Source organism: Paramisgurnus dabryanus, chromosome 4, assembly GCF_030506205.2.
Source record: "Paramisgurnus dabryanus chromosome 4, PD_genome_1.1, whole genome shotgun sequence".
Classification (NCBI taxonomy): Eukaryota; Metazoa; Chordata; class Actinopteri; order Cypriniformes; family Cobitidae; genus Paramisgurnus; species Paramisgurnus dabryanus.
The window spans coordinates 42,328,225-42,353,527 of record NC_133340.1 but is presented as its reverse complement, the minus strand read 5'-3'; the positions used below and the strand labels follow the sequence as shown (position 1 = coordinate 42,353,527).

The 25,303-nt window shown below is 39.8% G+C and overlaps 1 protein-coding gene across 1 annotated transcript in view; it reads right to left on the bottom strand.

Annotated features, from left to right (window-relative positions):
* Positions 1-25,224, bottom strand: part of dnah6 (dynein, axonemal, heavy chain 6) — a 102,743-nt gene extending 77,519 nt beyond the window's left edge. The window contains exons 1-32 of the mRNA XM_065254676.2: positions 24,945-25,224; positions 24,482-24,655; positions 24,085-24,365; positions 23,060-23,327; positions 22,257-22,391; positions 22,027-22,141; positions 21,802-21,913; positions 17,546-17,714; positions 17,327-17,434; positions 17,137-17,247; positions 16,942-17,031; positions 16,733-16,853; positions 16,492-16,643; positions 14,822-14,974; positions 14,437-14,688; positions 13,963-14,091; positions 13,606-13,719; positions 12,876-13,019; positions 11,351-11,506; positions 11,050-11,100; positions 10,879-10,971; positions 10,613-10,732; positions 10,318-10,498; positions 10,055-10,151; positions 9,743-9,950; positions 9,414-9,578; positions 9,229-9,339; positions 7,117-7,242; positions 6,862-7,017; positions 6,610-6,771; positions 6,044-6,181; positions 5,794-5,961 (exon numbers count right to left, since the gene is read on the bottom strand). Of these exons, the coding sequence (XP_065110748.1) occupies positions 5,794-5,961; positions 6,044-6,181; positions 6,610-6,771; positions 6,862-7,017; positions 7,117-7,242; positions 9,229-9,339; positions 9,414-9,578; positions 9,743-9,950; positions 10,055-10,151; positions 10,318-10,498; positions 10,613-10,732; positions 10,879-10,971; positions 11,050-11,100; positions 11,351-11,506; positions 12,876-13,019; positions 13,606-13,719; positions 13,963-14,091; positions 14,437-14,688; positions 14,822-14,974; positions 16,492-16,643; positions 16,733-16,853; positions 16,942-17,031; positions 17,137-17,247; positions 17,327-17,434; positions 17,546-17,714; positions 21,802-21,913; positions 22,027-22,141; positions 22,257-22,391; positions 23,060-23,327; positions 24,085-24,365; positions 24,482-24,655; positions 24,945-25,217 (4,833 nt within the window). The 5' untranslated portion in view covers positions 25,218-25,224. The remainder of the gene's footprint in view (positions 1-5,793; positions 5,962-6,043; positions 6,182-6,609; positions 6,772-6,861; positions 7,018-7,116; positions 7,243-9,228; positions 9,340-9,413; positions 9,579-9,742; positions 9,951-10,054; positions 10,152-10,317; positions 10,499-10,612; positions 10,733-10,878; positions 10,972-11,049; positions 11,101-11,350; positions 11,507-12,875; positions 13,020-13,605; positions 13,720-13,962; positions 14,092-14,436; positions 14,689-14,821; positions 14,975-16,491; positions 16,644-16,732; positions 16,854-16,941; positions 17,032-17,136; positions 17,248-17,326; positions 17,435-17,545; positions 17,715-21,801; positions 21,914-22,026; positions 22,142-22,256; positions 22,392-23,059; positions 23,328-24,084; positions 24,366-24,481; positions 24,656-24,944) is intronic.
* Between the last annotated feature and the right edge of the window lie 79 nt (positions 25,225-25,303).

The window sequence follows — 25,303 nt, the reverse complement described above, 5'->3', positions numbered from 1 at the left end:
GTTAGAGGTATGGCGTTCAGCATGGAAAGAGAGTGTTCAACACTACAGACAGGCTATTAAAACTGCCAGATCTACCTATCTCAGTACACTTATTAAAGAAAATCATAATAACCCTCGTTTCCTATTTAGCACAGTTGCGAAACTGACTAGAAACAAAGAACAAACAGAAACCAATAGTAAACTCCAACACAATAGTGATGACTTCATGAACTTCTTTACTAACAAAATTATGTTTATTAGGGAAAACTTAGACTCTACGCAAGCAGCCACCACTCTACCCAATAGTACATTTTCCACTAGATTACCAAACGAACATCTTGAGTCATTTAAACCTACTACAATAGAAGAGCTCTCTAAATTAGTAACGTCATCAAAATCATCGTCCTGTATACTAGACCCCGTTCCCACAAAATTGCTAAAAGAGGTATTTCATGTAGTGTCAGACACGGTTCTAAATATCTTTAACTCATCTCTAGAATTAGGATACGTTCCAACAGCTTTCAAACTAGCAGTTATTAGACCGCTTATTAAAAAACCAAACTTTGACCAGGGAGATCTTAATAACTTTAGACCAATCTCAAATCTACCTTTTCTTTCTAAAATTTTAGAAAAAGTAGTGGCCAGCCAGCTACGCACATTCGTAGAGAATAATAATACATATGAAAAGTTCCAATCAGGTTTCAGGCCCCACCACAGCACAGAGACAGCGCTGCTTAGAGTTACAAATGACCTCCTATTTGTGAGGGTTAGCAGGACAAATGAACCCAAGAGCAGATGGTGTCAGGGAAGAAACAGAAAACACTTTTATTTAAAGTACACAAAAACAAAAACCCACGAGGGGGTACACAACATGAAGACATGAACTTGACAAATAACACTAAGACTTGATATCTTGACTAGATACAGACACGAAAACACGGCAACAGAACACAGCACATTGATCCTGCACAGAACTAAAGAAACACTGACATTAAATAGAATAAACCAAACAAGATAACGAGCGGGGAACAGGTGATGGGAATAAGTAATAATTAACAATAAGCAGGAGGACGAGGGGGCGGGGACAAATGACAAGACACCGGAGGCACATGCCCAAACACAAAAACAAGGCATGAACCTCCACACAAGGCCAGGGACTGCCAGAACTCTGCCACCATGACAAAACACAAATAAAACAAAACTTCAAGGCAGAGTCCTGACAGTAGCCCTCCCTCAAAGGGAAAAGGGAACACACACAAGACAAGAGAACATAACATTATAACATGACAAGACTAGAACACATCAGACTTAAACTTAACAAGAGGTGCCAAAAACAAGATAAAACAAAACTAAATCAAACACACATAAGTCCACCAGACACTAAAACAGGACAGTCCATGGGGGTTTGGGGCGAGGACGCAGCTGGGACTGCGCGGGCTGAATCGACCGCGCGGGATGCGCGGGACGGGTCGGCGGCACAGGCTCTGTCGCCGGCACCGGCAGTGGCTGCGCGGAAAGCGCGAGCTCAGTCTGTGGCTGCGCGGACTGCGCGGGCTCCGGCTCTGGCTGCGCGGACTGCGCGGGCTCCGGCTCTGGTTGCGCGGACTGCGCGGGCTCCGGCTCTGGCTGCGCGGACTGCGCGGGCTCCGGCTCTGGCTGCGCGGACTGCGCGGGCTCCGGCTCTGGCTGCGCGGACTGCGCGGGCTCCGGCTCTGGCTGCGAGGACTGCGCGGGCTCCGGCTCTGGCTGCGCGGACTCCGGCTGCGCGGGCTGGGTCGGTTGCGTGGACTCGGTGGGTGGCGCGGACTGCGCGGACTCGGTCATCCCGTAGGCCGAGGCAAACTGGACAGCGGCCAGTCCAAGGATCGGCCCAGACAAGCCAGCCAACCCCTCAAGGTCCGGATCGGACTCCACGGCGGCCTGCCATAGATCGGCAAAGAGCCGCACTCGAGCCCGCCTGGTCAGCCAATCCGAGACAGGGCGCACCGCGACGGGCAGCAGGACAAACATTGTAGCAGACCCCGACACCGTCGCTGGGTTCAATCTTGGCAGGTTCATCTGTGAGGAATTGTAGGACAAATGAACCCAAGAGCAGACGATGTCGGGGAAAAACAGTTCTGTCAGGATATGAGACGGGGAACAAGAGAACCCAAGCGCAGGCGATGTCAGGGAGTGAACAAAGAACATTTATTGACACGACAAGAAAACAAAAGCCCACGAGGGGGCAAAACTCAACATTAAACATGAAATATCAAATACATACACAACTTGATTAACAAGACTAGACTAAACTGAAGAACAACATGGCAAACAGCAACAAGGCACGAATGAACAATGATCCAGCACTAGACAAGAGACAAGAGGAGCTTAAATAGGGAAACTTAACGAGGGTAACACAGGTGCACAGGATGAACTAATAATGAATAATTAACAGGTAGAACAAGGGGGCGGGGACTAGAGACGAGACACCAGAGGCACATGCCACAATAAACAAGGCATGGCCTCCACATGAAACAAGAGACTGTCAGAACTCTGCCATCACAATAAAACATAAATATAAAACCAAACTCTCGTGGCAGAGTCCTGACACTATTAACATCCGATCGTGGTCAAATCTCAATCCTTATATTACTAGACCTTAGTGCAGCCTTTGACACAATAGATCACAAAATCTTACTCAATAGACTAGAAAACTATGTTGGCATCAGTGGTCAGGCGTTAGCCTGGTTTAGATCATATCTAACCAATCGATATCACTTTGTTTATGTAAATGAGGAAGAGTCATATCACTCCCCCGTTAAATATGGCGTACCTCAGGGATCAGTTCTAGGCCCTATCCTATTCTCGTTATATATGTTACCTCTAGGAGACATTATAAGGAAACATAACATAAGTTTTCACTGCTATGCGGATGATACCCAGCTTTACATCTCGTCGCATCCTAGCGAAACCCACCAGTTTTCTAAGCTAACAGACAGCATTAGTGATATTAGGGACTGGATGGCACATAACTTTCTTATGCTAAACTCCAATAAGACAGAGATACTTATTATTGAACCGAATCGCTACAAACATATTATGTCAGATTACAAGTTGCCCATAGATGGCTGCCCGGTTGTGCCATCTTCCACGGTTAAGAATTTAGGCGTGATGTTCGACAGCAATCTAGCTTTTGATAGTCATATCTCTAACGTCTGCCGCACAGCATTCTTCCATCTTAGAAATATCTCAAAAATACGCCATATGCTGTCTGCATCAGATGCAGAAAAGCTTATCCATGCTTTTAGGACCTCTAGAATAGACTATTGTAACTCGTTACTCGGGGGATGCCATGTAAATCAGGTAAACAAGCTACAGCTGGTTCAAAACGCCGCCGCAAGAGTGCTTACTCAATCTAAAAAGTATGACCACATCAGTCCAATTCTGGCATCTTTACACTGGCTACCAGTTAAATATCGCATACAATTTAAAATATTACTAATCACCTACAAAGCCTTAAATGGCCTAGCGCCCTCGTATATTAAAGAACTACTATCAGAATACAATCCATCACGTAAACTGCGCTCACAAAATTCTGGTCACTTAAAGCAACACTATGTAGTTTTTTTACCTTTTAATAATGTCTCTAAAATTATTTCAGTGATGGAACAACTTTTAACTGGACAAATTGTACTGTTGCTGCAACTCCTAGCTGCTACAAGCACACTCTGAAAGTCGAGGTGGAGGGTAGGAAACACAGCCCCGCCCCTCCCCCTGCCTGCAGAAGAGTGTCTGATACCAGGCACTGTTGCGCTTTTCAACCACATGGGGGAGCTGTAAGTCATTTTTACATGGAAACTACATAGTGTTGCTTTAATTATCCCTAGAATATCAAAAGTGTCTAAAGGTGGTAGATCCTTTTCCTACTTAGCCCCTAAGCTCTGGAATGATTTACCAAATAATGTTCGAGTATCAGACACAGCCGATCAATTTGAATCTAAACTTAAGACATTCTTCTTTAACAAAGCATTCACATAAAATGTCAAGTAAATGTACTTTTCCCGCAGTAGTTATTCTTGTCTAGAGCAAAGCACTCACATACCTCATATGGGTAATATGCTATTGCCGCAATAGTTAGCCTGTCTGGAACCGAGCTGAATTAAATCACTATAATGTATGACACTTGCATTACATGTGAACGGCCCCTACGCTAATAGAACTCTGTGTTTGTTTCCCTGTCTCGTCCTCGACCCGAGGACAATGAGACAAACAGACCCAGTTCCTGTTGCTGTGAAGGTCATCGCACCACTGATCTACTGGCTGTCCTTCAACATGACGACCAGCCGATGCCCGACCAACGACCACCGGCTAAACCAGTTTAATCCGCTTACCCGCCTCCTATCCCTACCGTATCTATATATATATATATAAATATATATTAATTCCTCCCAAGGGTTTTTGTCCTTCTAGGAGTTTTTCCAATTGGGTTTTTTCCTAGCGGGTTTTTTCGTCCCAGGAGAGTCAGCCAACTTTGGCTTAACTTAGCACTTTACTGTATACGTTACATTATTAATATGCACGCTTGTACGGTTTTAACCTTAGCCGCTATATTCTACTTCTTATACTATCTATTGATTTTCTGTGTTCTCCTCTACATCTTCTCATGTAAAGCTGCTTTGCAACAATTAACACTTGTGAAAAGCGCTATATAAATAAATAAATTTAATTTAAATTAATACCGGCCCATGCCTAGTGTGCACACCCCCTAAGTGCATCTGACAAACCGGTATTTCTGAATGGCCTGAGGTTAGGATTAAGCAAATTTGAAGTGAAAGTATTTGATGAACATTCTGTTAATATCATTATTTCATTTTTGACAGGGATGGCGTTTATCGTCTTTTGCATCTGAGCTCCTCCTTTGTGGCCCTGCCTGTGAAAACCCAGCTAAAGTCATTTTTATGATTTACAGTTGTCTACTTTAATATACAAAAACAAATCTGACATCATTTACTCACTCTCATGTTGTTTCAAACCTGTATAAATTTCTTTGTTCCGATGAACCTGAAGGAAGATATTTTGAGGAATGTTTGTAACCAAACCAATCATGAGCCCCATTCACTTCCATAGTAGGAAAAAAGAATACTATGGAAGTGAATGGGGCTCGTGAACCGTTTGTTTACAAACATTCCTCAAAATATCTTCCTTCAGGTTAATCAGAACAAGGACATTTTATACAGGTTCGTTACAACATAACCGTGAGTAAATGATGAGAGAATTTTATATCTTTGGGTGAACTATCCCTTTAAAGTCTCTTTTATTATCTAACCTTAAACTTTTTTATAGAAACACCGAGATAAACAATGCAAATTCTGAACATGGTTGAACATGTCCAAAATTCATTGATTATGAAATAAAGTCAAATATAAGTCAGCTATAAAGAAGCTCTGCAGAGAACACTGCTGTCCAGATTAGTTAATAAAAAGAAAAATGATGGCAACTTTAAAGCACAGTGGTCAGGAATCTGTTATAAATATAAATGTTTTACAAATAGACATTTCACATTCTTACTTTCTATACTGTATATGACTGTACAGGATTTCTCCAACAGTAAAAGATTCAAAACTCCTCTATTTCACCTAAAAAATAACACCGCGGTAGCACAGCAGGTTCTCACAGCAGAGCACTCTGGTGAACACAGGTGAACAGACAAAAGCTTTTAATGAGATAACACATCAGGTGGGCAGCACCATCCCTCTCTGTGCTGACCTCTCCACCTCTCACCTGCTGTGGTTTATCATGATTACCGGGATCAGACGGAGCAGTTTAATCACACACCTCTGCGATAAGAGCGTAGTTGGGGACCATCATTGCTATGGGTCGGAATAGAGCTTTCAGGTTGTCTGGGAGTTCAGTTCTGCCTGCGTATCCGGGATTCATGGTGATAAAAGCGGCGCACGTCATCACCAATTTTATCTCTCTCCCCTCAAACATGAATCGAGGCAACTGCAGCAGGCAAACACAATACAGATACTTTGCACACAATGCCTGTAATTTGGTTGAGTGAATTATTTGTGACTGTGTTTACCTTGGCTGCTTTAGCGTTTCTGATGGTGATGAGTTGTTGAGCAATGACGGACAGCACCTCGATGTTAATGCGATTGAACTCGTCAAAGCAGCACCAGGCACCTGACTGAGCCAAACCGCTGAAGAAGGTCCCCATCATCTGAAATACAAAATATATACTTATATTCGTACTCATATTTATTTCCTTAGAGTAAATAATTTAAAAAAAGTTTTACAATTTAAAAGTGAGGCATAAGTATAAAATGTGAGAGAGGTTATTTAAGACCAGGCCTGGGCCGGTACAGTGTCCCACACAGCATAAATAGAAGACAGACTGTGTGCCTAGACAGCGTTTAGGAATTTAGCATTGACTCTTCTATATGATATATCACTTCTCCAGCAAACGCTGTACTTTGGCCATAAATAAGCACAGCGTGGTGGTAAAGCTCTGAGATTGTTTATGCTAGGACTTAAAATGGCACTCTGCTGCCTCCTAGTGTCAAATATCAGGTATTTTGCATCCTTATGTAACTCCTATAGTAAACACTTGCAAAGTACAGAGAAAACTGATCAGATTAGGATGTGCACCTTATAGTCGAGTCCATCTGAGCAGTTAAAAACCACACACTGGATGGCTAGAGCTTTGGCCAGGTCTTTCGTGGTTTCAGTCTTGCCTGTGCCCGCTGGACCAGCAGGAGCTCCCCCTAGATCCAGTTGCAGTGCTCCCATCAAACAAAGGTAACAGCGATCCTGCACATGAAAGAAGCGATCAGATACACATGATAAGAGGAGAGGTGAATGTTTTGAGGTAATGTAAAGCAGTAAGCCTGTTGACTGCACCGTCAGTGGCGTAATGACCAGACGAGGACAGGCCCCCAGATATTCATATCCATAAATATACTGGGATAAAGCCATCCGAGCCACACAGTTATCCAAATCTGCATCCCAGTAATAACGCAACTGCCTCTGCCATTCAAAATTGTCACTGGAGTCCACCTACAAATACAGATATAACATGTAAAACATGTGTGGTAACCATATTTGTAACAGACAGGTTGTGATGAGAAGTAATGAAAAAGACAGAAATTTACAAACTTTCTCTTTGACAAGCTCTGTTACGATGTCCCTGGCATGCACATCTATGGTGATCAAAGCTGTGATGATGTTCCGATGAAGACCGGGCAAATTCCCACGGACAAGAGCAGCAAGAGCATTGAGTCTCTGTTTACACACAGACCGATATTATGCTTAAAAGATACGGCTGGGTCTCGTTGATTAGTATAGGTTTGATGCTGGTATAGCTGGTGGAATTGCATTGCCAACAAAACTTGATGAAGGTCATCTTCGACCAGGAGTTCCAACCACAGAAATGCTGGTTAAGCTAGTTCTCACTGTATCATATTAATATACAGTTGTTTGCAGCCACCACCAGTTTTGTTTTTTAATCAAGTTTTAATGACCCTTCATATTTGAAGAGTTTGGTTTTTTATTAGTTACCGTCAAAATCAGTATTGTATCTGGTCAGTATTAAAAAGTAAATTCTTAATTTTACGCAAAATCCGATATCCGGCGTGTCATTCTGTCATCTTTTCTCCCTTTTTTCCCAAAATGCGATAAACACTAATCCTCCTCCTCTGCAGAATGCAATAAATCCGCTTAACCAATCACAGCGCACCATTCCACGCATTGTAAACAATAAGGGTGGCGCTTTAAATACACACAGAATCCTAGGTTTCCTGATCTACTTTGTACTTTGTGATCAACAAACAAACAAAAACAAAATAATACTTTGATGGCATTGATAATCCTGTGGTGGTTTTCTGTGGCAGGGAGGAAACGTAAGCCATCAAAATCAAATAATTAAAAGGGGACAGAGAATGAAAAACCATTTTTACCTTGTCTTTGTTGAATAATGGTAGTCTAGCCGCATTCACGAACATACAAAAAGTGCTAGACATGCTAAACATCTCGGTTTCATAGAAATTCCTCTTTTAGAAATGTCAGCCAGAAAACGGCCCAATCTGAAAAACTGATGCTTATGACATCACATGCATCTTACTGCCCCCTCCACTTTAAAATAATTAGCTAAATATTTTGCATTTAGCAAAGTCAGCCAATCAGTAATGAGATTGCAAGTTAAACCAGTAGGGGGAGCCAAATAGGTGCAAAACCACTTGTTTAAAATCCCCCACCCTAATAGAGCTATCTGAGAGAGGTTTTTAGGAAGCTTCTAAGGCATTACAGACCCAAACAAAAAAAAATTTTGTCTACTTGTCACATCACAGAACAAGGATAAATACCCCGTTCAATCATTCTATGTCACCTTTAAAGGCGCTCTAAGCGAATAATGTGCGACGTCACTTCCTGTTGATGTTTGAACTGTTTTCAAACAGACAGAGCGTAGCTAACTCCTCCCCCTCCCCCTCCCTTCCGTGCTTTCATGAACGTGCCCAACCCCCACCCCCAAATCCTTCTTGTCGTTTATTGGCTGGAATACTTTGTTTTGTTTTCTGAAGCTAGGTTTGGCCATTTGTTGATATTGCCGTTTGTGAAGCCTGGGCTGTCTACAGAGATCGCGTTTTTTTACAGTTTGATCAGCGGACAGGCAGCAAGCAGATAGTGAGGAGATGTTTCCGGTATGTAACAAAAAATGTTTTATGGTCTAAAATGCTTCAATTCGCTTAGAGCACCTTTAAGTGAGAGGGGGCTGTTGCTTGTTCTCCCGACAGCATCAAGCTTTTGTCATGCTAACATATTGACCCCAGGGGATCTTATGAAAAACTTTCCATTATTTTACTCAAAGTCAACGAAAATCGAGCAGGACCAAAACATTTTACAGCCGATCGCTGTCAAAAAAGTTTACCAACAACGTCCCAAGGATGACAGCAGCAATGACAGTGTTCTTAATATGACAAAGTTAGTGTTTTGATTAATCCCATTAATGTTTTTTTTTATCAGTGTATACCACTAGTCAACTAAATGAATATAACATGGCAAAGATGAATGGACATTACAGTATTGATTCAATAGATTTATAGAAATATTATTGCATTTTGCGGAAAAAATAATCAGTTTTTATAATAAATCTTAAAAAATCTAATTATGGTTTATTGTATTGATTTTCATCTTGTCACTTTCTTGGTATAGAAAACTCAGAAATAAAGGAAATATATAAGCTTAATAAGCTATTTAGTTGAAAAATGTCACCTCAAAGTTGGTAAGCTCAAATTCTTGTAGCGCCTGATGGTGGTCATGATCTCCCTCCAGGCAGTTGTCCATGTCCCTGCACCACATCAGCTGAGAGATGGTCAACACCACCTACAGAAAGGACAAAGTGAAGTTTGAGCAGGGTGCACATTCACAAACACGGTCTCAACCTGGCAGAGACACACCTGTGAGGGATGACAGGCCACTACCCACTCCACCCTGGGTTTGCTTTGATAGTCAGCAATCGCAGCCTTACTAAGTCTTCTGAGAGAGGAGAACATGGACTCCTCCACCTTCCCCAGCCAGTCCTCTACATTTCCACGAGCCTTTAGCCCTTTCCCCAGCTCTACCTATAGTGCACACAAAGTTTAGATGCTATAGGATAGATACACTGACACCATGTATGGCCTATGGCTACACACAAAATAAAAGGTTTTAGGGATTTAAACTGTTTTGCCATCTTATCAATTATCACAATTCAATTTTAAAGACCTAAGATTGAAAAAATTCAGACCTTTTCACCCTCAGGTGACACCATAGCTAAAATGTCATTACTGTACTGTTTCCCCGTCTCGCCCCCTCCGGGCGTAACAGGGGGCAGCTGACCGAACTCCAGCTGGGATATAGCATCAAAACACTTCCTCAGATGAGGCTGCACAGCCTGAGGGTTCCGCGTCTGAGCCAATATCTCCAACAGTTCATCGTTTGACAGGAAGTAGAACCTAAGCCACCCAAAGAACATGAAAGAGTCAAGCCACGGCACACCATCAATATAAATAAGCATTCCGATGAAAACCTGTGTCCGCGTGTGAGAGATTATAGGCACCTTGGGAAGACCACTCTCTTGGACTCTAAGTAAGCCTCCAGGCATTTCTGAACCTGCTCCAGTAACGCATTATTCTTCTGGAAAATCTCCAGAAGCCCTGAGGACACAAAGCCTTTGGTAACTTTTATTGTTGCATTCTATCTATAGCTTTTCTTGTTTGTGGTGCCAATACTCTTTTGGGGACTAAAATGCATTTTTAAGATTTTAAAAGTTTAAATTTAACCAATCAGGGTTGATGGGATTTCTGATGTATTCTGTCAGACCTGCTTGTGTGGCAGCACGTAGGGCGTTGGGCAGACAGTTGACCTTCCTCATGATCTCTTTCCAGGACTTGTCCACCTGTAAGAAAATCTTAGACTCAGCAGGCAACTGTCTCTGGATGTCAGGAGCACTGAAGATACTTTCCAAGTAAAGCCAGTTTCTCTGGCATGCCAACCACTCATCCTAGAAACAGAATAGAGGGAGGAAAAGAGAGTATATGACATGTACATGACATTTATAATGAAAAGCATAATACCTGACACATTAACCTAAATTAAGATTAATAATGAGGATCACCAAGGTTTGGCTGAACAGGGAGAGCTGTCTCTGCCACTTATCCACTCTGGCCTTGATGGGACCGGCATAACGTGAAGATGCAACAGTGGCCACATTGACTATGCTGTCATCGAGAAGCACCTACAGTCAGATTCAGACATTTAAAATAGACATTACAATGTGTGAATATATCTTAAGTATTAAATGTAAACACGTAAGGGTATTTAAATGTGCAATAGGTATAGTAGGCTAGGCAACACTAATACAACGCTTTCCAAACACTTCACCTGAATATCATCAGTGCCTCCTAGGATAAATACATCCTTGGATTCCCGATGAGGCAGCACCACAAACTCTGTTGTGTTCCACGATTCCTCAGTCTATCGAGATAATGTGTGTGCATGAATATACAGAAATGTATGCATGCTGTAAAATGTTAACTAATTTAAAAGTTTCACCTTTTTCAGAATGTTCTCCAGAGATGCCTCTCCTGAAGCTTGTCCTGACACCTAAGCATTTGAAAGGATTATGGGTATGAAGGAAGAAATTCTAGCAAACAGTAATCAGTAATTTTTTTCTTTTAAAAGGAGGCAACTCAAAACTGTAAATTGTCTATGTAGACTCTCAAAAAAAAAGATACAAAAGCCGTCAACGGTGTATAACACTTTTTGTACCTACTGTATAATGTAGGGTGCCAAATTTTGCACCTATGTCTACATATCTGTACCTAGTTATTGAGAAACAGTCTATTTCTCGTACCTCCTGTATTTGTGGGCCAAAGTTAAAGATGTTAAGTTCTTGTAGGAAGGCAAGAGTCAGAGGTTCCTCCAACAGTTTGGCCTCCACAATGACCTCCAGCATCTCCCAATGACGCGCTTTCAGACATGGGTTACGCAAGTCTGTGATTACCGGCAACTACAAAAAATAAAAAAAATAAAAATTCTGTTACTTTGCAACAACGCACTATAAGAATACATTTGAAATTAATTGAAAATGCATAAACACGCTTTTACAAGGTCTACCACACAGTTCCACAAACCAAGTGCAAAATATATCAGAAACCAACTCAAAGGCGGGTTGCACGATCTCTGAAAGCCAATAGGTGTGTTCGACATCGGCTGCGGCTGGATGTAACCGATCGGCGAGATTAGCCGCATGCAGGCGGGGACGAGCTGAAAACGGAGACGTGAAGTCGGACGCGCTGTGGTTCCCGTAGTTTGCGGCATTTACGTCAAGCATGGCTGATCACGTGCCGTTTGCTTGCTTAATCGCATTAAACATAATTTGTAAGATGTAAACTACATAAAAAGTGAATTATACTGTCCGTGGAACAGTGGAACTGAAGAGGCTTACAGCATCTGTTTTTACAAGAATAAAGTTCAACATAAGCATATATTATTTAAATACCAATGTAGTGGGGTTTACGTTTTTTATCCATTTTATTTTGATGAATATGACACAATATAACGTCGCGACTACATGAAAATAGCTTTAACTGTTATAAAAATACAGATTTGTGAGAATTCGTGGAACTGAGGGCGTGAAAATTAATATGAAATACACGTGATTGTTGTCATGTGGTGAATCCGACCAGCATCTGTTTTTACAAGAATAAAGTTCAACATAACCATATATTATTTAAATAGCAATGTAGTGGGGTTTACGTTTTTTATCCATTTTATTTTGATGAATATGACACAATATAACGTCGCGACTACATGAAAATAGCTTTAACTGTTATAAAAATACAGATTTGTGAGAATTCGTGGAACTGAGGGCGTGAAAATTAATATGAAATACACGTGATTGTTGTCATGTGGTGAATCCGACCAATCGTGAAACAGCTGTGTCGTCATTACAGCCCGTGCAGCTCCTCTTCGCGAACTGCGCTGGCTAACTCTGGCAGGTGATCTCGAATCGCTCTCGCGGTACTTAAAAACCATATGACACAGTCACGTGCCTGCAGCGCCAGCTTAAGTCGGACAAAATTACTAACCGGAATGCACTGCTTCAAGTCAGCCGCCGATCGGTCTGCGCAGCGCCGCATGAAGTCGAACACACCTAATGTTGACGTTTGAAATCACCTAAATAAACACGCCCCTACCACAATAGAATCTGGACCTATTTTTGATAGACCCACCCCACACACACGCAACCCAGGCAACGATGTCAGTTAGTAGACACGCACCATTTCCAAAGTGTTTTTTATAAATTGCAAACCCCGCCTTTAAGTTTTCAACGTAATTCCAACTGTATATTTAGAGAATGATGATACAATCAGTACCTTTTCTCGCATGCCCTCCACTTTCTGTTTGAGGCAGGGCACCACGTTATTTGGCGGAATTCCTTTCTCCAGCTGGCTGACACATTTAGCAAACTTGTTCACCTGCCTGCTCAGCAATTCTGGGTCCAACTCATCAAACTTACTCTGCACAAAGAGATCAATGACTTTTAAAGGAAACTTTAATTTCGAAATGGCCTCAGGTAGACAATTTAAAGGACCAATTTACGCTGAAGCTATCAAGCTTAAAATGCCTTTGTTTAAAACTGTAATTATGATAAGCATGGTATCTTCAACACTGTGAGATTTGACCTCAACCTTTGGGTAACAAAATCTTTAAGCGCTAGCCAAACCCCTAGTTAGATTGATAAAGTGTGGTAACAAATAAATAAATAATATTTTAGAATATTAGTTTTGAAAAAAAAAAATTCACATACCTTTGACCAGACCTTTTGTATATAGTTTGTATATTTTGTTTGCTTTTTTATTTACTATTTTATAGGGCTGCTACTATAATTTGGTAATTAATCAAATTGTAACTATTTTCTTTATTTAATCAGATAAAATCTAGATTTTGTAAGCTTTCTATTAAAATCGCATTAGGTTATATTTAACGTTTAATAAGAGTATGAAGAATGGTCACATAATACAAATTTGTGACTTTTTATGTGTGTGTTATTTAGGAAAAAATATAACAATTAAAACATATAAAATATTGCCCTTTTAATATGACCTGCTCCCAGCTGTTCTCTAAATTATCCCACTCTTCCAAAGAGTCCCAGAGTAACTGCTTCAACTTCACTTCAGCGCTCAGTTCCTCCAGAGCTTCATATTTAGTCACCTCCACCTGCCAACAAAACAAACGTATATAACTTACAATTATATAACACTCAAACAAATTATATAATTTATGATGACCATAAGTAATTCTAAACTTAGGAGCAAGTTTGCTATGCACACTACATGCGTTCACCAAAGCTTAACAAAAAAAACAGCCTACATAAGATGACATTTACTGTAATCCATGACTTTTGGTCATCCTATTTAAACGATCAGATACGCCCTCTAGCGGACAGAGAGCCACACTGACCTTGAAGTGCTTCTGGTAGGTTTTGTATTGGAGGGATTGAGTGTGAAGCTCATCAGTGGTGATCTGAATATCTCCCAGCAGCCTGCGTACATTTGAGCGATCTGAACTTATGTCAAGGAGCTGATGGTTCTGGAGAAACATAATCCATAATTAAACCGAATCAAAGCGGCCAAGTTTAGAAAACATTGAACTACTAACTGTAAAAAAAATATTAATGAATAAAATACTTCATCTCAAACAAATAGGTTGTTTTCAATAATTCACATTAAAGTTAAGTTGCCATATAATAAGCTGGATAATGTATGATCTGCAATTGTTATTGCAAAATAAACCTTTGCAAAAATTGATCACCCTATTTGGGATTATTTTGCACTAACAACTGACATGCTGTATATTATTCCTATTCTTATCCTTAATGCAACACAGCATATTCTCATATGAAGCTATTGTAATTTCTTTTCTTATTTCTTTTACCTCTGCTTGTGACTTGACTTCTTGCACTTTGTTGTTAAGTTCGTTGATGTCTTGCTGGAGGTGTTGACAAAATTTCTCCACATTAGAGTCCCACTCTGCCGCCGCCTTGTCAATGCTGTTCCTTATGGCACTGACACACGGAGGCAATGTGGCGTACACGGCAACATCTTCAGGAGGGGTGGGGACAGAGTAACACTCAATCAACTTGTACATCTGACAGACAGTCTCAGTCTCCTCTTCCATCATCTCAATCTGAGTGAATAAGAAGAGTAATGTCTATGAACAAACAGCTTTTAAATATTTGATACCAATAAACAGTAAATTAGAGAAATAATTCACAAAAATATTTATTTATGCACAAATTTGACTCTAGACTGATTCCTACCCTCTTCTGAATCTCTTCCAGGAAGTTGAGAGAGTTGACATATTCATTGGTTGTTGTTGGAACTAAATCCAGTTTGAACTGGGCATCCTGAACCTCTGAAATGATGTCGTCCATCTTTTTCTTTGCCAGACAAGGCAGGATGTCATTAATGACCTGGAGGACAACAATGGCTCAACGTTTTGCCAGAAGTATTGCCAACACACCACAGTCTTCATTAATTATCTGAGCTGTGCTATTGTATTTATCTATACTCATACTGATAATAAAAGTGTATCTTATATGTGCCTTTTTATAAGAATTTTAAGAATAGAATCTGAGAAAGATAATGCCTAAATAAAGCATAACATAATGACATTGCTGTAAATTTCTGTAGGAGAACAACTGAACAACACATTAGCTAATCCATTGTTAAGATTAGTAAATGCATTAGCAAACATTAACTAACAATTAGCAATACAGTTTTTAGCATTTATTAATCTTTTTAATGTTAGTTAATGCTAAAACAATTGTTCATGTTGGTTCACTGTGCATTAACTAATGTTAAGTTACAATTTTGATTTTAAAAATGGATTAGTAAATGCTGATATAAGCATGAACTAACATTAATTAAAATGTATTTGGGTTGTATTCAGATCCAAGTGCTCACAAGGGACACAAGGGGTCGTTTGTTGGCGCTGTCCTTCATCCAATTCGTCTTCCATGCACTTAGAGGACTTTGCTGAAAATTTAGCATATTCTGCCAATAAAGCAGTATTTCCGTATGGACTGAGGCCGGGATTAAGCAGATGAAGGTACTTCATGATAATATAATACATGCCGAGAGCATTTGGTTAATATAATTATCTCATTTTGACGGGCTCATGTTAGCTGGCTTTCTTACTTAGAGTTTGTGTCGTGTTTTCAGTAAAAATATCTAAAAATTCCTAAATTAAGATGTTTCTTGATGAGCAAAATGACCTAGGGAAATAAGTCTAGTTTTTAGATAAAAAATATAAAACTTAAGCAAATTTGTGCTTAAAACAAGCAAAAATATCTGCCAATGGAATAAGAAAAATATTCCAGTATTAAGTTTTTTTTATGAAAAAAGTAAACTTATTTTGCTTGTTTTCAGAACTAATTTACTTAAAAGTTTATATTTTTTGTCTAAAAACTAGACCTATTTTATTAGGTCATTTTGCTCATCAAGAAAATACATCATAATTTAAGAATTTTTAGTTATTTTTACTGAAAACAAGAAAAGTCATTTTTTTGCAGTAATGTTGACAAATACAACCTTATGGAAACTGTGCCTGAGGATGACACAAATAAAATATTTTTTTTACGTATATGCATTTGACAAATGCTTTTATCCAAAGACTCATAGACCTATAGGTGGTGTGCACACCAAAGCTTTTAAACGTGGCTGAAAACGTGAGGCAGAAGCCGACTGCCAGATTTTTTCAGCTGAGGGCTTTGGTTGCTGTGATACTTCTGTTTTGTTTATCAGTCATTGTACAATGCGTTGTGATGTTTATCCCGCCCGGCTTTCAGCGCTGAAAAACGCCACGCTTTCATTGGAAACAATTGAAAACATACGCCAGCCGTCGGCATAAAAACTGTGGTGTGCACACCCCCATAGTGCATTACAAAGCATACATTTTAATCGTATTTTATTTCTGTAAGTGTGTGACCTCTAGGCAGCGTAGTGGGGATGGTATGAGTTTCTGCTTCAGTTGTGTAGTATCCACCAGCAGAATTCCCAAAGGTTTTTTTGGTTTAATGGCTAAACTTTCCTTATGCTCTCGATGATGTTTATCCAGACTGCTTGCAAAAAACGCAACACCTGCATAATACACACACACACACACACAGCATGAAAGGTGTTCAGCGATCATGATTTTGATAATGTTAATCTTTATGATGATGATCTACCATGATCCTGTTTTTTGAGAACCTCCAGGTCCAACTCTTCATTCTCTTTGTAAAACAGTCTGAATGGCTCAAATGTAGAAGCAAACACATTTGCAGCATCAAACGCAACCTGGATAGATTGCTATAAGGGGGGGGATCATCAGCTGTTTTAAACAATATAAAGCTATTTTTGTATTTGTTATAAACGTTCACTGTTTAGTTTTTCTAACCTTAATATTGAGAATGACGCTTTGCAGATAGGTGTCAACCTTCAGGATATCTGTAAGACTAGGGCCATCCCCACATGTCTTCTTCTCTACCTGAAACATCACACACAAGCATGCACAAACAGAAATAAAGTAACCGTCTTTTGACTCAGACGAGAGTTAGATTATAAGGACGTGTGTATGTTTAGGCAGTTTAACCTTTCTGTTGATAATGGGTTGAGTGAAAGCATCAAAGTAGCTGTCAGGCACCAGGGTATCGAGAGACAAAACGGTGTCCTGAAACTGAGCAGTTATTTCTGCAACACGCTCCTGATGTGCACACAAATACATGCATTTCGCAGATACACTCACAAAGGTCATGCAAAAAAATGCACACAGAAACACAAACCTGGAAGTCATCAATAGATGGCTGGTATGATAAGGAGTGTGTGTCCAGCATTAGCTCAGTTATGAACATTGGCTTGTGAACAGCATCCACATTATGCTCTGCAGTGACCTGTAACAACATACACACTGTGATAAACTTCAATGTTTTAATTTTAGCAACAAACACTTCACACAAAATAACCCAACTCAAATGGTATTACGCAGCATCATGCAAACTCACCTTCCCGTCAAGATCTTGGCCTGTCTCAGTCCCTGTCCAGCTCTGGATGAGGGCGTGTGAAGGTGTGTGTGTTATGTGCTCCTGAAACACACTCAGCAGCTTACTAACCGAGTTGACTACAAGCATGTGTGTGGTGTTCACGATCAGATAATCAGCCAGCCTGATGAAACTATGGAGAGCAAAGCAGATATTCAACCTATGTAGAGTACATTACATAATTTACTCACCTTCATGCCATCCCAGATGTATATTCTTTCATCAGATATAGTTTTAGTCATTTCCATATGTAGGACCCAACATGTTGAAGTTTCAAAAAGTGCATACGTCTATTATAAAGACCGTCATTCAAGTGATATTTCGTCACGAGACACATAAGAACCAATGAGAGTTACTGAGGTGCCACAATATTTAAATTTAACACTAGAATATGTTTTTGTTGTTGTTGTTTTGCTAAATAAGTTTAAAATGTTTATAGTTTTCTCACACACATAGATAATTTCCTTCAGAAGACATTTATTAACTGTTGTTTGGATTACTTTAATGATGGGTGGATGTGCTTTTTGGAGCTTCAGCATGTTTGGGATCCTACACATACTGTAGACAAAAAGTGGCGGATAACTTTATGCAAACAAACTTTGTGTTCAGCTTAAGTAAGTTATATATACAGTGCTCAGCATAAATAATTACACCCCCTTTGAAAATTACGATTTTTCTCCATTTGTTACTAAAGATGAGACCAATTTGCTTTCTTTTTACAAAACTTTTATTTTATTAACAAAAGAGTGAAAGACCATCTTTAGAATATGAAAAATAACACATTTAAATCAAATGAGGTGATGCAAAAATGAGTACATCCCGATGAATAAAAATCTAATAAAGTGTAATTAACAGGAATTCACCAGGAAATTAATCGAATCAATCATTAGACAGGTGGCCACATGATAACTGGCAATTGAGAGGGATATTTAAGAAAGAAAATCCACTCTCAATGTAAAAATGGTGAAAGTTTCAAGATAATTGGTTAAGCATTGCTAATAAGTTTGAATTCTGTCACAAAAGGGATCAAAAAATAAAAAAGGATGGACTTCTGGGAAGCTCTCTGTGATGTCCAGGAAGTCCACTGAAGTTAACACCTCGTCAAGAGCGTTTTGTGATAAAAAACATCTTGCTTAATCATTAGAAAATCAAGCTGGGGTGTTTCCTGTGACACCACACGACGGACGTACAGTGCAAAGGAGAGGCATGCATGGCTGTCATTCATAGAGGAAGCCACTGGTAAAGCCAATGCACAAAAAAGCCTTTTTCAAAGAAAGACTATTTGAGAAAGGTAAAGAGTGCGTTTACATGCACAGAATAAGCGGATAACTATTAAAAATCTGCTTATTATAGAAAACTGTTTTCATGCGGTTACATGCAAATCAATAAGCCGGCTATGCAGTCAACTGCGTTTACATGGGACTTGGAGAATTATCAGTTTTCTCGCAGCAGTGACGTCACCATCTATAGTACATAATAGTCAATCAAAAAGCCGACAGCATATCTGTCTTAAGCTATATTGTTGTATCTCTTCTTGTGTGTGCAGAACCTGTAAATGTAACATGAGCTTCTATTTTAACAGTTTCTCTGCCAACTGCTTTAGTCGAGCGGAGACTTTTATGCATTACTTTGCACTTACTTCCGCGTGTGACGTTTATCTTTCATACGCGGAGACATGCACACATGGACAAAACCGTGAGAAAGCCAGTTAAGGTGTTTACATGCCACGCGAAATCGACGTAATGAGCAAAAAACTACCTGTGCCGATTGGTTTTTGCTTACGCTGTTTATGGGCTTTCCCCGATTAAAGAAAACCGTTTTACGCGTTTACATGACCCCACCTGTTATCAGTTTATTAAGCATAATCGGTGTAAGACTGTGCATGTAAACGCACTCAAAGACTATTGGGTATCTAGCTCTCTATACTTTGGAGTAATGAGACAAAGATTAATCTTTGTGGCTCTAAGGTGTTCCGAACTTTATACTGTGGCAAGGGTGAGGAATGGTACAAACAATAAAGCATGGTGGTGGCAGTGTTCTTCGTGGGCTTGCATGAGTGCTGCAGGTGTTGGAAAGTTTAATTTTATAGACGGCATCATGAATACACATATGTACTGTGAAATACCCAACTGAAAATTTTAGGGGTGCAACCAGAAAATTTAGGGGCACACACAGTAAATCAACATGCTAACCAAATGTTCACATTTCTACTAAGAAATACACTGTATTACTAATAAATACTTTAATGATAGATGCAGAAAGTACAATGTGCTGTTTTAAATTCAGTGTAACATCACAAAAAAAAGGTCAAATTTACTGGTCGCACATGTGCAACTGGATAAAAAATTTAGTGGCACACTCTTACGGTACATTCACACGGGGCGTAAGCGTTAACGCTTAACGGAAGGCTTGTCTGAAGCGGGACCAACAGCCAATCACTGTGGCCGCAACACAAGCTCCGGTCTTCCATAAACGAAATTGGCTGGCTCTGCCTAAGTTATTTGCATAAGGCAATATGATTGGCTGACGCACGCGATGCGGCTCAAAAGTTGAGAAATGTTCAACTTCTGCCGCGAGCAACGGCACTGACGTTGAATTGTGGATCAACTGACGTTGATCCACAATTCAGTTCGCCAACGCTTGACGTCACCCATTAAAAGTGAATGGGAAGCGTCAACGCTGACGCCCCGTGTGAATGCGCTATTAAAGCAACACCAAAGAGTTTTTTTTACCTTAAAATAATGCTTCCAAAACAGTTTCAGTCGTTCATCCACTCGAAACAAGGTGAACAGCCCTTTCACATTCGCTTTGCAGCCCTCTATCAGCCAAATCCGCACTAAAGAAGTTTCCAACCGTCGGGTCGCGGTCCTGTAGTTCGAGTGAAAACTACAAAAACTTGCTTAACTGCAGACCTACAATCCAATCAGAGCCAGCTATGCCTCAGTATTTATGACAGTGAGTAATGGACAATTACGCTTCTAACCTGTAGGGGGAGCAAAGAGCAAAAACTCTTTGGTGTTGCTTTAAATTTTGGTGTCAAAATGCCACCATTTGGTGGCAGTCTGGAGCCCTAGAGGTCATTGTTCAAGAATGGAGAATAAAAGTAACTGTATGTTGTCAACTTGTTATTCAATGTCTAGAAGAATTAGTGCTGTTTAAAAAAAATAATACTGGAGGCCATACAAAATATTAGATCGTTTTTTAAAGTGTAACTAAACCCCTGGTCAGAGCCTGACTCCACCCACTGGCAATATTTGAAAAATGCAAGAAAGTGGGCAGATCCCAACGGAGATAGAGGGGACGAACTAGTGTGTGGTGAGATCGTAACAAGGGCGTGGTGAGCTTGAATCTGCTTACGTCACAAGTAATTTTTTGGACCCAACATCCAATAGGAAAATTCAACTGCAGTAGCCACCGTTTAATCTGAAGAGGGCAGCACTCAGACGTTTTTACACCATATATTGTAGTATTGAAACACTTTATACCCAAATGTCAAAAAACGTACTAAAATCAATGAACAGCACTAATAAAGCATCATTCTTACAGATCATTAACTAAAAAAAGTTGGTTTAGGGTTTAGTTACTCTTTAAAGAATTTTTGTAGGGTGTACAAATTTTTGCATCACCTCATTTGATTCAAATGTGTTATTTTTTCGTATCCTAAAGATAGTAAGTGACTTTGCACTCTTATGTTAAGAAACATAAATGTTTAATAAAACTGTTTTGTAAAAACACAGCAAATTGGTCTCATATTTATGTAATGTAATTTTTAAAGGGGGTGTACTCATTTATGCTGAACACTGTATATCTGGGATGGCATGAAGATGAGTAAATTGTTTCATCCTATTGTCATTTGTTCTCTTAATATTACTTTTCAAATATGGGTAAATTCAAAATTTTTAACAAAAAGCTGAGATAATTGCATTTTTGTAAAGGACTTGTGTTAATACAAAAACAGTAAATACAAAAACAGTATTTTCTGCTTTTGGATCCGTATATGCTGTTGTGTTTTATAAGGTTGGTAAGAGCGGCATCTAGTGCATAATAGCGAAAATATGGATTGCCGTTAAAACTTGTCTTTGTCAGGGAAGCGTTTTCTCTTAATTTACGAGATAACTCGTGACCAACTTGTAACCAACAAATGAATCGTAGTGCTAATTCCCAATCAGGGCCTGTTTATTTATATACTGTATTGTAATCAAAGTTGTTGTTTCACTAACCAAGTAAGGCGTTTGCAATGGTATCTCTTGTTGGCTTGCTGAGTGTAAGTCATCTTTTCAGGTGCGTCTTCAAAGAAAAATCCAAAACTAGATGACGGTAGTGCTTCATTATCTGCAATTCAATATATAAAAACACACATATAAACTACATACTATAACTCATATAATAATAATCCAGCTTGCACACAAAACATATTTGTATCAACTTATACAGTATGTGATCACCAGTTTCCACATCTCCATAATCAGGTGTGTGTCCAGACTCTTTCAAAGCATTTCGACAGGCACTTTTGGCCACTTCCATCACCAGCTCCCTGAACTTCTCTAGACGAGAGGACACCTAGAGCACAGAGACATACTGTACTATGAATACAGCCAATCATCCTAGGATTAAGTACCAGCTAAATGACCAAAATTATTTAATACACAAACACGCATGCAGGTATCTCTCTCACCTCCTCAAGTTGTTTCTGTTGTGCACTCTGAAACTCCCTGAGTGTGTATGTGTGGTCTTTCTCTAGACGGCACAGGGGCATGTCACTAATGTGATGGCACATCTCCTTTATGTCAATCAGTGCTGGTCGCAGAGACTGTAATAGAGACATACCTGTACTTTAAAACAGTCTGCACGGGTTTCAAAGATGAACTTTGCAAGTGTATTTAAAAAAGAATTGACATTTAGGCCTCGTACACAGGTACATGGGTATTTTTAAAACCATAGCTTTTTCATTCCTCCGCGGCAAATGCAGTATCAGGTGACTGAAAACAATTTTTATGAAAACTCCTGCTAGGGTGAAGAAACTTTGGTTGCAGCATTGTCGTGTAGCCGATAAAACCAGAGCTTTGGCCTGTGATGTTGTTGGTTGTGCTGAGGCAAGACTCTGCAATGGCTTCTGACTGGCCAACATGGCTTTATGGTTAGGGACATATCGGCATCTGTTGGTCTGGCATTCTCTTGACAGTGCCCCATACCAGGATTTGCATGTTCGTGTGGAGGCAGAGTTTTTTAAAGAAAGATGGGAAAGCTCAGTTTATAAAAATACCTGTGTACGTGTGGACTAGGCCTCAGTATCTCTCTGAATGTCAACATTATGAATTTGCACATGGTTTGTTTTAAAGCATATTATAAAGACCACATAGACATATAGGCAACAATACAAGCTTGATTTTCACAATAGGGGGACTTTAAAAGAGACATACAAAATGTGGATTTGAAAATCACTGTTCTGTATCATTTAAATATATAAACACAACAAACCTCATTGAGAATAAAGAGTTGCTCTTGCAGGGAACGCCTGCATTTTCTGATATTTTTGAAACGCACATTGCCACGCCACACACGGAAAGCCTTCCACTTGCGGAAGAGGGTGAACACAGGGATTTGCAGAAGCTGCTGGTGATATCTGTATTCCTGTTCCCAGCGGTCTAAGGCCAAACAGTCCACCTCAGATCCACAACAGTGCTTTACTGCATGTGCGCTAATTGTGTAGTAGTCTGACTTGTTGATATTGTCATATGTAACAATCCTGTTAAAAGAATATTTGAAGTTTAGAGACAATGATTTGGTCCAACACAATTTGTCAGTATGGAACAATAACACCAATAGGACATTTTGTTTGTGGATCTGATATTTGAACCATACTGCATGCACAGATATATGTCTTTAGGGCCCCAGACTAACTTTTTTACTAGGAGCACAGTGGCCCCCAACTGAAAATTTTAGGGGCGCAACCAAAAAATTTAGGGGCACACACCGTAAATTAACATGCTAATAAAATAATGGCATTTCCACAAATTTCCACAGTATTACTAATAAATACTTTGATGATAGATGCAGAAAGTACAATGTGCTGGTTCAAATTCAGTGTCACATCACAAAAAAGGTCAAATTTACTGGTCGCACATGTGCGACTGGATGTAAAATTCAGTGGCACACTCTCAAATTTTGGTGGCAAAGTGACATAGTAGCACATGCCTTGTTTGTTGTTAGTATTACATTGTTGGAATCTTTATCTAGTACATAACTATTATTAACACAACAAAAAAGTTAATGTTTGGTCGAGATATAACTATTTGAAAATTTGAAATCTGAAGATGCAAATTAAATCCAAATATTGAGAAAATCAGCTTTAAAGTTGTCCAGATTAAGTCCTTGGAATAAAAAATGGACCCATACAATGTATTGTATTGCTATAAATATGCCAGTGCTACCTATGACTGGTTTTGTGGTCCAGGGTCACATATGGTTTCAAATATATGGTGTGCAAATACTTTATCGCTTACTTAAGGTTATATGGGTCATAACTGATGGACGATTTAGGCACTGCTGACATCATGTACAGGAATCCCAAGTGAGGGTTATTTCGCATGGTCTTCGCGATGTCAGGTGGCGTGCAAATTTTGGCACGAATTACTTCCTCTGCAGAACTGAACAGCAATGGTGTAGACAGGGGTGGAGAGGGGGTGTGGGTCCGAGGTGGCGCTGTTACAAGGCAACTTTTGGGTGAGCTCTTTCTTCTTTTAGGAGGGGCTGGGACACTGAATGTGCCCTGAGTCAACTGCACCTGATACTATCGAATACATTACAGAATTTTGATTTAATAAACAGACTGATATACCCTTGCTGTGTAACCTCATCAGTACATTAATGTGAATTCATCAATCAAACGCGTGATAAGACCTGTCTGTCTTTGGCATGGTCAGGAATTCTGGGAAGCTGCAGTGGAGAGGGTCCTCTCTCGGAGGAGGAGTGTATGAACTGGAGTCCGTCAGAGGAAAATGGCATCTTAGGGCTGAGGTTGAATTTCTGGGTGTTATCGGTTGTCTTGGATTCACTGCGTCTCTTTAGAATAGGCTACAGTTCAACAAATTCAATAGTTAAAACTTGCTATGTTGTTAATGCTTTTTCAACTGCATGTTAGCCTTATGAATTCACAAAATATTTTGATTGTATATTTTTCAAATATTTAAATTTTTTATTGGTTGTCTTTCAAAATTTTTTACATATTAAATAATAAAACATTAAATATAAATACACAATGGATTACTGGTGAGTCCCCTGTCTTTAAGAGGATATTTCTAAATTGGTCAATGAATACATTATCTGATGACTAAAAGTACACATAAGGAGTCATCACCCTTACCAACAACTCAACTTGTGCTGATCTCTGTACTGCCCATTGTCTCTCCTGAGCTTTGGTCCTGTGTGGGAACACCAGAGCATCTGGGTTCGGCCGGGGCCGTCTTGGGACTGAGATAAGTCTAGACCTCAAATGGTCCACGTCAACAGGTTTCAGAGAACCTGGTAGATTGATAGGCACAGGTAGAGACATAGCTGTCTCAAATAACTTCTGTTTGCCATGATCTTGCTCCGCCCCTGCCTGACTCCTGGCAGTTCCTTTCTCAAAAGAGTACATGACCAAGCCTTTCTCCTTCCCTCCTGTTTTGAGTCGTCTTTCCCGCTTCAGTTACACCTCCTTTTCTGTGAGTTAATTATGACTGA